At 40.7% G+C, this 12,051-nt stretch overlaps 1 protein-coding gene across 1 annotated transcript in view; it reads left to right on the top strand.

Annotated features, from left to right (window-relative positions):
- VAT1L (vesicle amine transport 1 like) overlaps window positions 1-12,051 on the top strand; it is a 56,593-nt gene that overhangs the window by 12,578 nt on the left and 31,964 nt on the right. The window contains exons 4-6 of the mRNA XM_032121658.1: window positions 8,686-8,828; window positions 11,003-11,106; window positions 11,956-12,011. Of these exons, the coding sequence (XP_031977549.1) occupies window positions 8,686-8,828; window positions 11,003-11,106; window positions 11,956-12,011 (303 nt within the window). The remainder of the gene's footprint in view (window positions 1-8,685; window positions 8,829-11,002; window positions 11,107-11,955; window positions 12,012-12,051) is intronic.

Genomic DNA, 12,051 nt, shown 5'->3' with positions numbered 1-12,051 from the left:
TTAATGAACAGAAAACTGTCACTGAAGCTGCTATAAGAAGATCTATTTTTGTGCTGTTGCTTTAATAGATAGAATGCCCTTCCCCGCTTTCAGCAAGTGGGAAATCTGTCCAGTTTGTTTCTAAATGTCAGAGAAATTCCAGAACACTTTCATGAGACAATAGGCTCCCTGTGGGACTAGAAGTTTCTAATTGTTCATTTCTCATTATGCAAGATCATTATTTTAGCTGCTTCAGGCAGTTTATGAAAAAGAACTTGTTGCTTCAAAAATGTTTGTTAGGTTCTTTGTTCTGGCTACTCAGTCCTGTTTAGGAAGATCCTGCAGCTTTTACAATAAATGGAGTCAAGGACTTTTGTGTATTATCTCAGTTTATTTATGTGGCCTTCTTTTTGTTGGTAGATATTTTTGGTAGTGAGGTAACTATAGCAATTGTCTTTCCATCTGTGCCTGGAGTGTGATTAGTAGGGAACAGTATCCTTTAATGTCTGACAGGTTGCTTTAGATAAGTCAGTTTATTTATTCCAGAAGTTTCAGGGGACATCAGAAGATTAGGGAGAGAAAAAGGAAATATACCAAGATGACTTGTCTTGAAAAATGTCTCACACACCTGTCTCTGTGTTACAGACTTGAATCAAGTTCCATATACCAAATGAGTGCCTTCCCTGCCACCCACTCCCTGGAGAGGTCAGGGCATCGTGCCATCTTCCCTGGTCAGGGAAGGAGACGTGGCCACTTGTAGGGAAGCACTTTGTGTCCCTGAACCAGGAGAGAGGTGGACACCCACAAACTCTTCTGCTGACACTTGGTCCATTGTACCCTTCCCTCAGAAGAGGAGCTGCTGCAATGCTTAGAAGGGGGGATTGGAAGGAGAGATGACATTTGGTTTTCATAGGGCCAGCTTGTTGATTTTGATTGCTTGGAAAGGGGACTGCTTTGGCTTTCCTGTCTCTTTTTTCCTCCTTAGGACAGGGGCTGTTAAGACAGACCGACTCTCAGCTCTCACCCTGGACAGTGAAGGAGGCTGAAGAAATTTCAGGAGCCTTCCCAGAAAGCACAGAACAGGCAGGCTCACAGCTGCATTCCATGGTTCCCTCAGGCTTTGACAAGAGATGAATACTTTTTAAATCCTGCTGCTGACTGAGATTCTAACAAGGTTGCCATTTGCTCCCTTTCAGGCCTCTGCTTGGCAGGACAATTAGGACTTCTGATTAAACTGTTAAATTGAATAGCAGGGCAGTTCAGTAATTCACAAATAAATATAATTGTCTAATACAAATCGAGTTTAAATGCTTAAAGCGATGGAAATGTTTGTGTCCTTCTGAACTGATTGCTAAAATAGGGAGAAAGCCATAACATCAGCAGACATTAATGCTCAAAATGATGACTCTGCAAGAACATGAGACTTACTGTAGGACATATATTGGTTTATCTTAACTGTGAAACACTGTAGTTTGAAATGACTGTAAGGCAATGGAAGAGTAGCTTCCTTCACATATATACTCCTAGATCTCTTTAAAGTGAAGCAAAGTGGTGACTGAAGAAAATACCCTGAGAAAACTGAGCAGTAAGTGTGCACCCTGCTGGGACTGGTCTGCTCTAAGAGGCAATTAGTTCTTTAAAATGAAGACTAAGTCAGTGCATTCAGTGCAAGTCACAGCACAGGCATGGATGAGATTATAGAGTTTTGCTTAAAATTATGAATGTAAACTGTTGAATTAGTATAAATACAGGACTGTTATATTAAATAAAAAAGGGAAAAAACCTTATCCTTTCTTCTTGAGCTTCAATAAATCCAGTCCCTATTTCTGTGATATCTGCCTGGAAAATTAATTCCTGCAGGGCTTTATATTTGTGAGAAAGAGCCATTATGCCCATTTGCTTATTTGTTTGTTCTTCATGTACTTCCTATTCTGAATATTTAGAGCACAAAGCTTTGGTTATTTACCAGGTTTTTGTAAACACCAGTCTCATCACTTAACCCGTCAGACTCAAGGCAGAATTATAAGCCAATTCTTTAGCATTTTGATCTTGCAGATGCTAAAAATAAGCTGCCTTCCATGCAGGAGCATTGATTGCTTCTCCTGGAGCTGTTGTCTGACCTTCCCTTTCAGGCTCAGCAGCAGAGGAAGTGCAAGCAGAGTAAGTTACAGATGCAGTTCTCATGTTCAAATTTGAAGGGTAAATCTGACTTGGCAACAGATCTAGGCCATCCTGGCAGGATTTGTTACTGCTTGGCAGGAACCCTCTTTTTTATTGTGTCTCCCCTGCATACATTGCAAATATTTGAGGATGTGTTCCCTTCTGAATCACCGAAGTAATGATATTTTGTCTGACAAAGAACTGGCATTTCTTAGTGAATCTAGTCACCTGCTATCACAGACAGCATATAGGAACCCTTTCAAGAGAACAATCTAATTTCTTCTTGAAAAAATACCTGTATGTTTATCCACTCAGAATCTCTCTATTCTGTCTTGCTCTGTGAGAAAGCTTTTCAGACTTTATTTATGGCCAGTTAATGTATCTTTGTTCCTCTGCTGGTGTTGTCCATTAATTAAAATAGCTCCTCTTTCCTCTTGAGGCACTTCTTTCAGATCTTTGTGGTAGGATATGTATGTGTTTATGGCTACAACAAGCTCATCATGAAATCTCTCCTTGGCCTGTATTTTTCAGGCTGAAAGCAGGTTTGTTTGGTCATACCCTGTTTTTGTAAGGTTTGATGTCTGTTTCCTGGGTCATCCTCCAGGCAGGTCCTGCTCCAGGCAGATGAGGATGTGTTTCCTGGGCTCTGAGCTGTTAGGGAGCACAGCAGCAGTAAGATGGTACGAAAGCCAGATCCTGTTAAAATAGGTCTCAGCATTTGTGATCCTTTCAAATATTGTATGGGTAGGCTGCTCTGTCTGCACTTAGCAGGGAGGAGCACATTAAATAGCACTCCTGTGTTTGAGTCAGAACTCCTTGAATGTGACTAATTAGAACTGGCTCTTCTCTTGGATGGTCCTGGCCAGCACACTGTGCCATGGCACTAATCCAGCCCGCTTTGCTGACACCTTTACTTGGTACCTTGGAAAAGAGCACTTGCTCTTTTCATATTAGGAGTTCACAGCTGCTCTGTGTTTGATGAAGTGCTTTCCTCTAGTTTCATCTGCAGCAGCCAAGGAAGGGAATAAATCAGCTCACACACTGTGTAACCAAGTCTAGGCTGCTGTAAGTACCAAGCTGTTCAAGCCAGGCAGGGCAGTGGAGGCTGAGCTGCTGGTACATGCTTCTTCTGAAGCAGTGGATGTGCTCTCTCCCTCAGCAGCACTGCAGAGTCCTGGTGCCACAGCCAAGCCCATTTCCAGACACTGCCTCAGAGCATGATCTGTTAATCAAACACAAAAGCCCAGCGAGCCATGCACAGAAAGCGATTTCCCTGACCAAAGCAAGCTGCAGCCTTTGAAGGACTTTCTTTCTGCCTCTCACAGCCCTGCACTCCCCAGAGGACATGTCCTGTCCCCAGGTCACCTGCAGAGCCAGGTCACAGGCAGTGCTCAGCTCTCCCTTGGCTGTTCTGCCTTTCCAGGTGGAGTTTGTTTCCTCTGGATGGGTTTTGCTTGGGTACATTGTCATAGTTCCACTGAACTGCAGAGGATTTGTGCCAGATGGAGATTTCAGCCCTGAGTTTTTGATGCAGCTCAGCTGCACAATTTTGCAAAGGGGCAAGAAAAACACACCCTGCTAATTGTTGCAGAAAATGTTTTGAGGGTGAGAGAGATCATTATCTCAGGGTCACTTTTCCCTTCCCTCCACTCCAAAACTCATTTGTGGTGCACTGAGTGTAGCAGATGCTGCCTTATGCTTGTCCAATAATCACATTTTAGTTTGTGCACTCTGCATGTTCACCCTAGTGTTTGGTTTCCAATTTCCTTTGCTGTAATTGGGAAAATGAGGCCTTCAGGAGATGAAATGTTGTGTATCAGACTTCACCTAACACCAGAGAAGAGTTTTCCTGATGCCACGAGATCAGTAGATGATTCCCCTTGCAGTTTTCGTGCTATGTTTTGAGTACTTCACACCACTTTCAGGTATGGTTATGTGGAATCACAGCATTTTGGAATTTGGATTCTTCTCACGTTTGGTTCCAGACAAGTTTCTTGTGCAAGATAAAGTCTGAATGCTATTTTTAAAAATGCTGTAGCACCTTTGGGCTGCAGAAATATATCATAGAAATGGTAATTCTTTACTGATGTAGTTTTGCAGGGTGGTATCTTTTACATGGTTTATTCTCTCCTGCTATCAGGCTGTCCTCAGTTTATATAATAGCAAAAAAGATACTTTTCTTCTTGAGAAGATTCTGCCTCATAGCTGCTGTAATTCAGTGTGGAGCTGACACATCAGGCATCAGGTCAGACTCTTTTGGAAAGCCACTCACTTGTACACCTTATTTATATTTCATCCAGAACTGTTTGTGTTAACAAGTTAATTAGATTAGTAAGTTTCGTTCTATTCATGCTTTCTATATTGACTTTCAAATATCAATGACTTTTTTTTCTTTGAAATTGTTTAAATGCACAGAACAGTCAGTTTCATTGTTACTTCCTAGAAAACAACTTTTCCATTCTTTTAGGTGATTATCTCAGTATGAGAAGGTTCCAATCCTGCAGGCTTAGACATGGGTTTTAAAGCAATGGAATGTGAAGAAATCTCAATTTTTTTTTTTTTTTTTTTGGCGGATCTAAAACTACTGTAAGGATATAAATTTATATTAATTTCTATAATAATCATATGCGTAGATTAGGTTCAACATACTGGTTTTATGAATTGACAGGATACCTTGAAAAGGAATCCATCAAGCAGAATGTGACGCTGGAGACACGTCCAGCATTAGCAGACATCCTTCATTCCGCAAGCTATTAATTTCTTTAATCTAAACTATGTAATCCAAGCCATTAATTTCTCTGAGGTTTCACCACATGATGTTCTGCCTCACTGGAAACGTTCAAAAAATGTGTGGATGTGGCACTTGAGGACACGACTTAGTGATAAAACATGGTGATGGTGCTGAGTTGGTGGCTGGACTTGATGGTCTTAGGGGTCTTTTCCAACCATAATGACTCTATGATTCTGTGATAAGTAGTGTATAAAATATATGAATACATTAAAGCAGATCAATTCTGCTTCAAGGGAATAATTTGTAACCATGTCTATCCCTTCAGTGAATCACCTGATTATTTTTTATTCCCAAAGACTGCTAAATTCCATTAAAGGTAAAATTAATTGTCCGAGTAATAATTATTTTTTGCCATTTAAACTTATTCATTTTCCTAGGTTCAGAAAGCAAGAATCTGGTCAGTACTTACATGTAGAAATTGGCATTGTATACAGAAAATTAGGTATGTGAAGAATATTTTTCAACCCATGCTTGTGTAATTTAGCACCTTCTTGGAAGGTTTTGGAGTTCATACACTATTTCTGCTAACATGGTTCTTGCTTCCAAAGCCAGTGAAGGCTGGTAGCAGAGTTGATGTGGTTTTGCCTGGGCAGGGAGGAGACAGAAAACCCTCTTGTCCCTGTTTACCACAGAGCAGGGCTGGCGTGCCCGTGGTGGGAGCGTGCAGGGGCACGGGAGCCAGCATGGACTCCTCAGCTGCCCTGGGAGGAGGATGCTCCTCCATCCAGCAGCAAAACCCTTTGTGGATGCTTCTTTTGTGAACCCTGGATCTTCTGAACACTGGGGCTCAGTACTTGCAACTAAAACGTGTAACCCTCTAAACACTGGCGACTAATCCAGAGGCAGCTACATGATTTGAGGGATTAGAAAGGAGACTTAAGAGTGACTTTCATAGCCACAATGCTGTTATAGAGCTTAGCTGAATTCCACAGAAATTAGGGAAATGGTTGAGTTCATAGGTCGAGTTCAGTTCTCCTGTTTTGGTGGGGAAAGTGTGAAAAGTCCAATATCAGCCTTTATTCCTAAATTCCTGATACAGCTGCTAAAAATACTTTGCACAGAAATAAGAGTCAACTTCAAATTAAGATTTCAGAAAACTTTAGAAGGCTGTTTTGTGGAATTGCTTCAAAATACTTCATCCAATTATAAAAGTACTGGTCATATGAGTCAGGTTTAGGCTTCAAATATCTACAGAAAGCTGGAAAGTATTCCCAGCTGATCTGGGATTTTAGATAAGCTTATCTCTGGGGGGAGGGAGAGGTGTACGAACGAGTTTGAGTCAGGAGGAAAATAGGTTATTCACATCCTGATGGTTTTGTGCATTTCTCCTATTCATCTGACTGTCAGTTTGCTAAATGTTAATCGTCTTCTGCAGGATAAAAATCAGCATGCTTTCTTCTTGAATATTTGACCTTTTAAACATTCAGTGGTTTTGATTCAGGATATATTCACTACCCCTCATCTTCCCAAGTTAGATTGAAAATGCAGAAAACTAATTAGAGAATAGATCAATAATGTCAGAATTTCATTCAACTGCCATGCATTATAAAATACTGATTTATCTAAATCACTGTGGGTGTTGGGTTTCTGTGAGACACAGAAAGTGAGAAAAGAGGATTGCTTGGGAAAACTACTAAGAAAAGAACATATGCAAAATCCCCGATTTTTTTTCTTGTAATTTTATATTACATTATTTGTGGAGGCTAAAATCTGGGAGTGGTTTAGAATGAGAAGGTAAGTAATAGAGAATTGAAATATAAGTAGAGTGAAACATTTTCTGCTCCCTGAAAACCTTACATCTTGTGAGATGTGGCCCCTCCGGAGTGGATTTTCCTACGATTTTTGAGAGATTAGGGATTCCAACCAAGGAAAATGGTGGATAGTTTTAAAAAGAAGAGGTATGGAGTTGGATTTACCATGCTAGGAGTAAGCACTGGTACCTGTGTCCTGCTGTGAGCTTCTCTGAGCTGTTGGACAAGCTGTTCAATTTGCTGTGGTGTGTTCCATCCCTCCTCTGCAAAGTAGGAATGAGAATGATGCCCTCTCTTGCTCTCTTTTCTGTGTCTGTTTGCCTGTCTAAAGGATCACCTAAGCTGTGCCTTGCTGTGCAGGCGTTTGCTGACTAACCCAGTAGGAAACCAGTCTGAAATTCCTGGGTGCCTCCATACATAAATAATATCCTTGCCTGTCACTGTTGGGGCAGTCACAACACACACAGACAGTGCCTCTTTCAAGGGCCAAAAAGCCATTTATTGAACAAAGCAGCCTCTTTTATACACCTTTTGTATGTTACCATTCGTGTTACAGATTCACTGGCGGATAAACTACTACAGCAGACTCATTGGCTATTATTAACCACAACATACTACCATTGGCTACCTATGGCATAGGCATTCAAGCATTCAGAAAAATAACATATGTTGCTGTTTTTCTCCTTCCATTGTTTAACTTTCATGCTTCTGATGATACTACATTCTCATGGGTAGAAACTAATTGTTTTTCTTCTCACGGACTTTCCTCACAGTCCTTCTCTAGCCAAAGTAACAGGCCTGAGCCACAATTTTACAAAGGCAACAAGGCCTTCATTTTACTTAAATGCTATGCTTGCCCTCTCTGGTGGTGTTCTGCTTGGAGTTACGTTCAGCAGAATACATGAGGATGCCAAGATCCCCAGGGTATGCAGGGTTAGCTAATTATCCTGCTCTGAATAAAACTCAAGTGCTAATTACTGTATTATTAGTGCAACTAATAATCAGAGTTTCTGGTTGGAGTGAACAGAAATGTGTTTATCCCTGGGTGATTTTACTAGTCATGCATACAGTTTAGAAATGACAATCTTTGGGCTGTAGATGTAAGATCCTGCTGAATTCCATCTGACTTTCTTTTTTAGAATGACAGTGCCATTTTTTTAACTTCTGGGTATATCCATGTAACTGTGCTGGCTCCAGTAGAATAATGTGGGTGCAAGAAGAGGTAGGGTGTGGCTACCAAAAGTCTGTTTTCCTTTTGTGAGTGTGTTAAGAGTAAAACAAAACCTAGGGTAGTAGAAAGATGACCTGCTGGGATGTTTTTTGAAATCTAGGTGGCTCAGCTGTTAGGCAGTGCTTCCTTACTCTCCACCTCATGAAATTAGAGGTTAAAATGCACTTACGGCCTTCTGGGACCCAAAACTGGAAATTCGAAGTACAGACATCTAATTGCACAAATTCTTCAATGTCCCAGGTCCTGCCTAAAGGCTGACATAGCATCTGATGGACCCCACTGGATTCCTGCCCAGACCAGGAGGGAGAATGATTTTCCTGGACGTGCTCTAAGCTTTATCCCCTTTGCTGTTGATCAGTTTTGAGCCTGGGGCCCTGCCTAAGCAGACCTGTTAGTGTGACTGGGGTCTATTCCTGCATTTTGAATCATCAGTAATAACTGTTGTTATCAATAAGAGGTAAAGCAGAGTTTCTTTATTATGCAGCATTTGTTATAGCAACTTGCTGTCTCCTACTGAAGCCATAAGGAGACATGATCCCTTAGGAATGGAAGACTAGACCTTCTTTATTAGGACTGCTTTGTCTTCAGAATATCCTTGTGATTTAGGTGTCTTTTTTCCTGTGGTTGAACTGCATTTCAGTGGAAATAAACTCGTTTGGGAAGTGCTTGCACATGTTTGGTCTTGGTTTTGCTGTGTCATGAGTGAATTGGCAGCTGCAAACTTAGTCAACCAATTTCCATGTCAGTGAACTAACATAATAATGTGTTTGCAGGGTCAAGCTGTTGCTCAGCTCTGTTCAACCATTCCCAATGTTACTGTTTTTGGAACAGCTTCATCTTTCAAACATGAAGCAATCAAAAACTCGGTAACTCACCTGTTTGACAGGAATGCAGACTATGTTCAAGAAGTAAAAAGGTAATCTTGTATTTTCCTGAGTAAGGTCTGTATAGTATCTGGCAAAACACTGTGAAAGGCACCAGGCTGATCATATTTATGGAAAGAGACTACATTTGTGAGTTTGGGAGCTGTAGTTTAGTCCAGTTATTCCATCTGTCCACTAGGGACAGGATAGCAAGCATCTCCCTATGTCTTGATGAACAGCATAAGATTTTTCAATCCATGTACCTACTTGGACATCTGTTGTGAGCAAAGTAAATTAAGTGAAAGAAACTAAAGGTCTTAACAGAAGGATGTACTTTGCCTTCATTTGCCTACATATTTGCTCACTGTAATGCACTAAATAAGATATTTTCAGTGGATTTGTAAAGTATCCAGGTTTTGGAGTTCTCTGGTGTGCTTTTATCTGCCTGGGTTTTTATCCTCTGCCAGGGATTGATATCAGAACACATGATGTCTGCTTTAATTTCAGAGCCTTAGATTTTGTTTGTTTGCATTCAGATTAAAATCATCCTGTTGCCTTTTGAAGTCATCATGTGTGTTTCTGTTTATGTGCTTTCAAATACTTTGGTTTTCAGTTTGTCTAACTGTTGATACTGGTGTTGGTGCAGGTGGCAGAACTTCTGTCTGAGCTGATAGCAGTGCAGGCTGGTATTGCAGGAGAGATTAGGGTGGGTACAAGAGATAGAACATGGATGTAGCAAGCTAGTTTGTGCTTCTTTCCTGGCCCAGAGGTGTTTAATATCAGCTCAATGAATAGTCCTGATTGCAAGACAGAAGTGGCACCCTATAGAATATGCCAGTGCTCTGATTTGTTACTCTAATCCTTCCATTCTCAGTTTGCATTGAAAAGATTTTTAATAAACCTTCAGCAGTAATTCTGAGAATGCTGTTTTGCCAGATTGTCTTTTGGCAGCGGCAGCAAGGGGAATGCTGGAGTTGTTTGGTTTGATGGATATTAGCTGTGTACTGTGTTCTGCTTAAAGTGTTCGTTTCTTAAAAGTCTGTGAGCAGAAAAGGATGGAGCTATGATGAAGACAGCAGAGTGGTAGGAACCTGCTTTATTGCAGGTGACTGGGGCATTCCAGGGAAAAGCTTTCAGCAGGGAGGAAGCTCAAAAAACCAAACCAAACAAAAGCAACGCCCAAAACTCCAAGCAAATGAAAACAAACCAAAAAAAACCCGTAAGAGGTGTTAGGAATGTGGAAATGTACCTAGGGGATGAGGAATTGCTTCAACCAGGGAAGCCTCCAAAAGCTGTTTCACTGTAAAATTTTTATTCCTTTACATTGAGGACTCATCCAGTGGCCTGAGTAAAAACAATTTATTGCCCCACATGTGGCAGCAGTACCAAGGAGCAAAGTTGTCTGGTTTTGCTGCTGTTTGTAACCACTGGATGTCTGGGTCTCACCTTTGTTTTGTGAGGAAACAGAAAGATGCATTTCAAGCCATAAATCTTTGCCTCTCCGCAAAATCAGGATATTTGGCGTATTTTTTTTCTTTGTCAGCATCATATTGATATTGCATTGACAGAGGGGTTGGAAAGTTATAAATATGCAAAATGTTTATTGAAACAGTATAAATACTCTCTGCTTTCTTTTATATGGCCTGATTGTAACCCTTTTGCTGGATTTCTAGCTCTTGGTGAGTTCTCTTTAAGCTTAATTTAACTCTTTGCTGATATCTAGTTGATAAAGCATCTGAGGAAGAAGACTGTAAATAACTGTACAAATCATTTGGTCTGAAAAGAAGCTAGGATGAGAAGATCTGTTTCCTTACAAAGTCAGAAAAATAATATTAGATTAGAAAAGTATCCTTTTTCTCTATAGTATTCATTGGCAAAAAAGCAACCCCCAAACATTCTCTGACATTTGCATTCAGTCAGAAAAGAACTTTGTATCTGTTGCCTGTCTTTTGATAATACAATTTTACTAAAAGCCCTGAAAAAGGGAGAACAAGATGGTTTTCCCCCTCTTTAAAGCCTAAGAGGTGTGGGTTGGCTCGCCTGAAAAACTTGCACTGTGCCACTGAATGAGTCTGAAATGTCTTTTGATGAGGGTAAAGTTTTCACAGAGTCAGAGTCTCAGCCTTAGAGTCCTTCCTACAGTACCTGGAAAATGTTGGTATTTTGTTAACAATCAGCCTGACCAGCCTTGTGTATCTTACTGCAGAGTTTTTTCCTTGCTTTTTAGAATCTCAGCAGATGGAGTAGATATTGTTTTGGACTGTCTTTGTGGAGAAAATACTGGGAAAGGCCTCAGTCTTCTCAAACCACTTGGGACTTACATTTTATATGGTGAGTGGAAAAAAGCAGGTACATATTTCAAAACTAAAGCTTTGCAGAGCTTAAAATCATCCATGCCTCCACTTCCAGAACTGGTGATTGACATGTTATGCTTTCTGAGTTCAGTAATTTCCAATCAAGGATTTTAATGAAGCTGAGCATGGACTAATTTATTGAGATACAAACAGTAATACAAAGAAACTCTTCTAAAAAAAATGTAGAAAAGGAAATCCAAAATTGAAACTGAACATACATTTCAGATTGTTAAACATCATTGGGTGATACAGGAGAAGCACGGGAGAAGGTTTGGATCTCTCATTGTGGGAATCATTGTGTGTCCAAGGAAACTGCAATGGAGTTTTTGTGAGAGGGAAGCTTGAAGGACAATTTCAGGAAGAATACTGTTGGGTTTATTTGACAAGACTCTGAGGAATCCAAGCCCAGGCTTCTGTTCACAAATTTCCACTCCTGATTGTGGACTGCTCCCCACACAGAGCAGACACATCTCCTCTGCAGTTCTGCCAGGCTGCCCTGCTGTGTGGGGAAAGCTCCTGTAGGAAGGGACAGCTGAAGGAAGGGATTGCTGTATCTGTGCGAAGATGCCCAACAGAACTTAACCTGTCCCTGGCTTTGGGAGATTGGATAGATTGTCAGTGTCATCTCAGAATTCCTATAAGCCTGGAGGGCTCGGTTGCCTTGGCCTCTATGTTATTTATTCTTTGTTATTCAAAGTATAAGTATTTCTTTTAAACCTGGGCATGTTTTTTTCTTAAATATTAATCATAGAGATGATTTTACATGTACTAAATGGTCTGCTGTAGCTTGTCATAAGCTGTGTATGAATGTGCTCATCTTTTACAGGTTCATCTAACATGGTTACTGGGGAGACAAAAAGCTTCTTCAGTTTTGCTAAATCAGTAAGTGTCCCTGTGATTCTGCTCTGTCCTCTAACTTTGG

This window comes from Corvus moneduloides, chromosome 12 (assembly GCF_009650955.1).
Source record: "Corvus moneduloides isolate bCorMon1 chromosome 12, bCorMon1.pri, whole genome shotgun sequence".
NCBI lineage: Eukaryota > Metazoa > Chordata > Aves > Passeriformes > Corvidae > Corvus > Corvus moneduloides.
The sequence above is the reverse complement of the archived record's forward strand: the minus strand, read 5'-3'. Positions and strand labels throughout refer to the sequence as shown.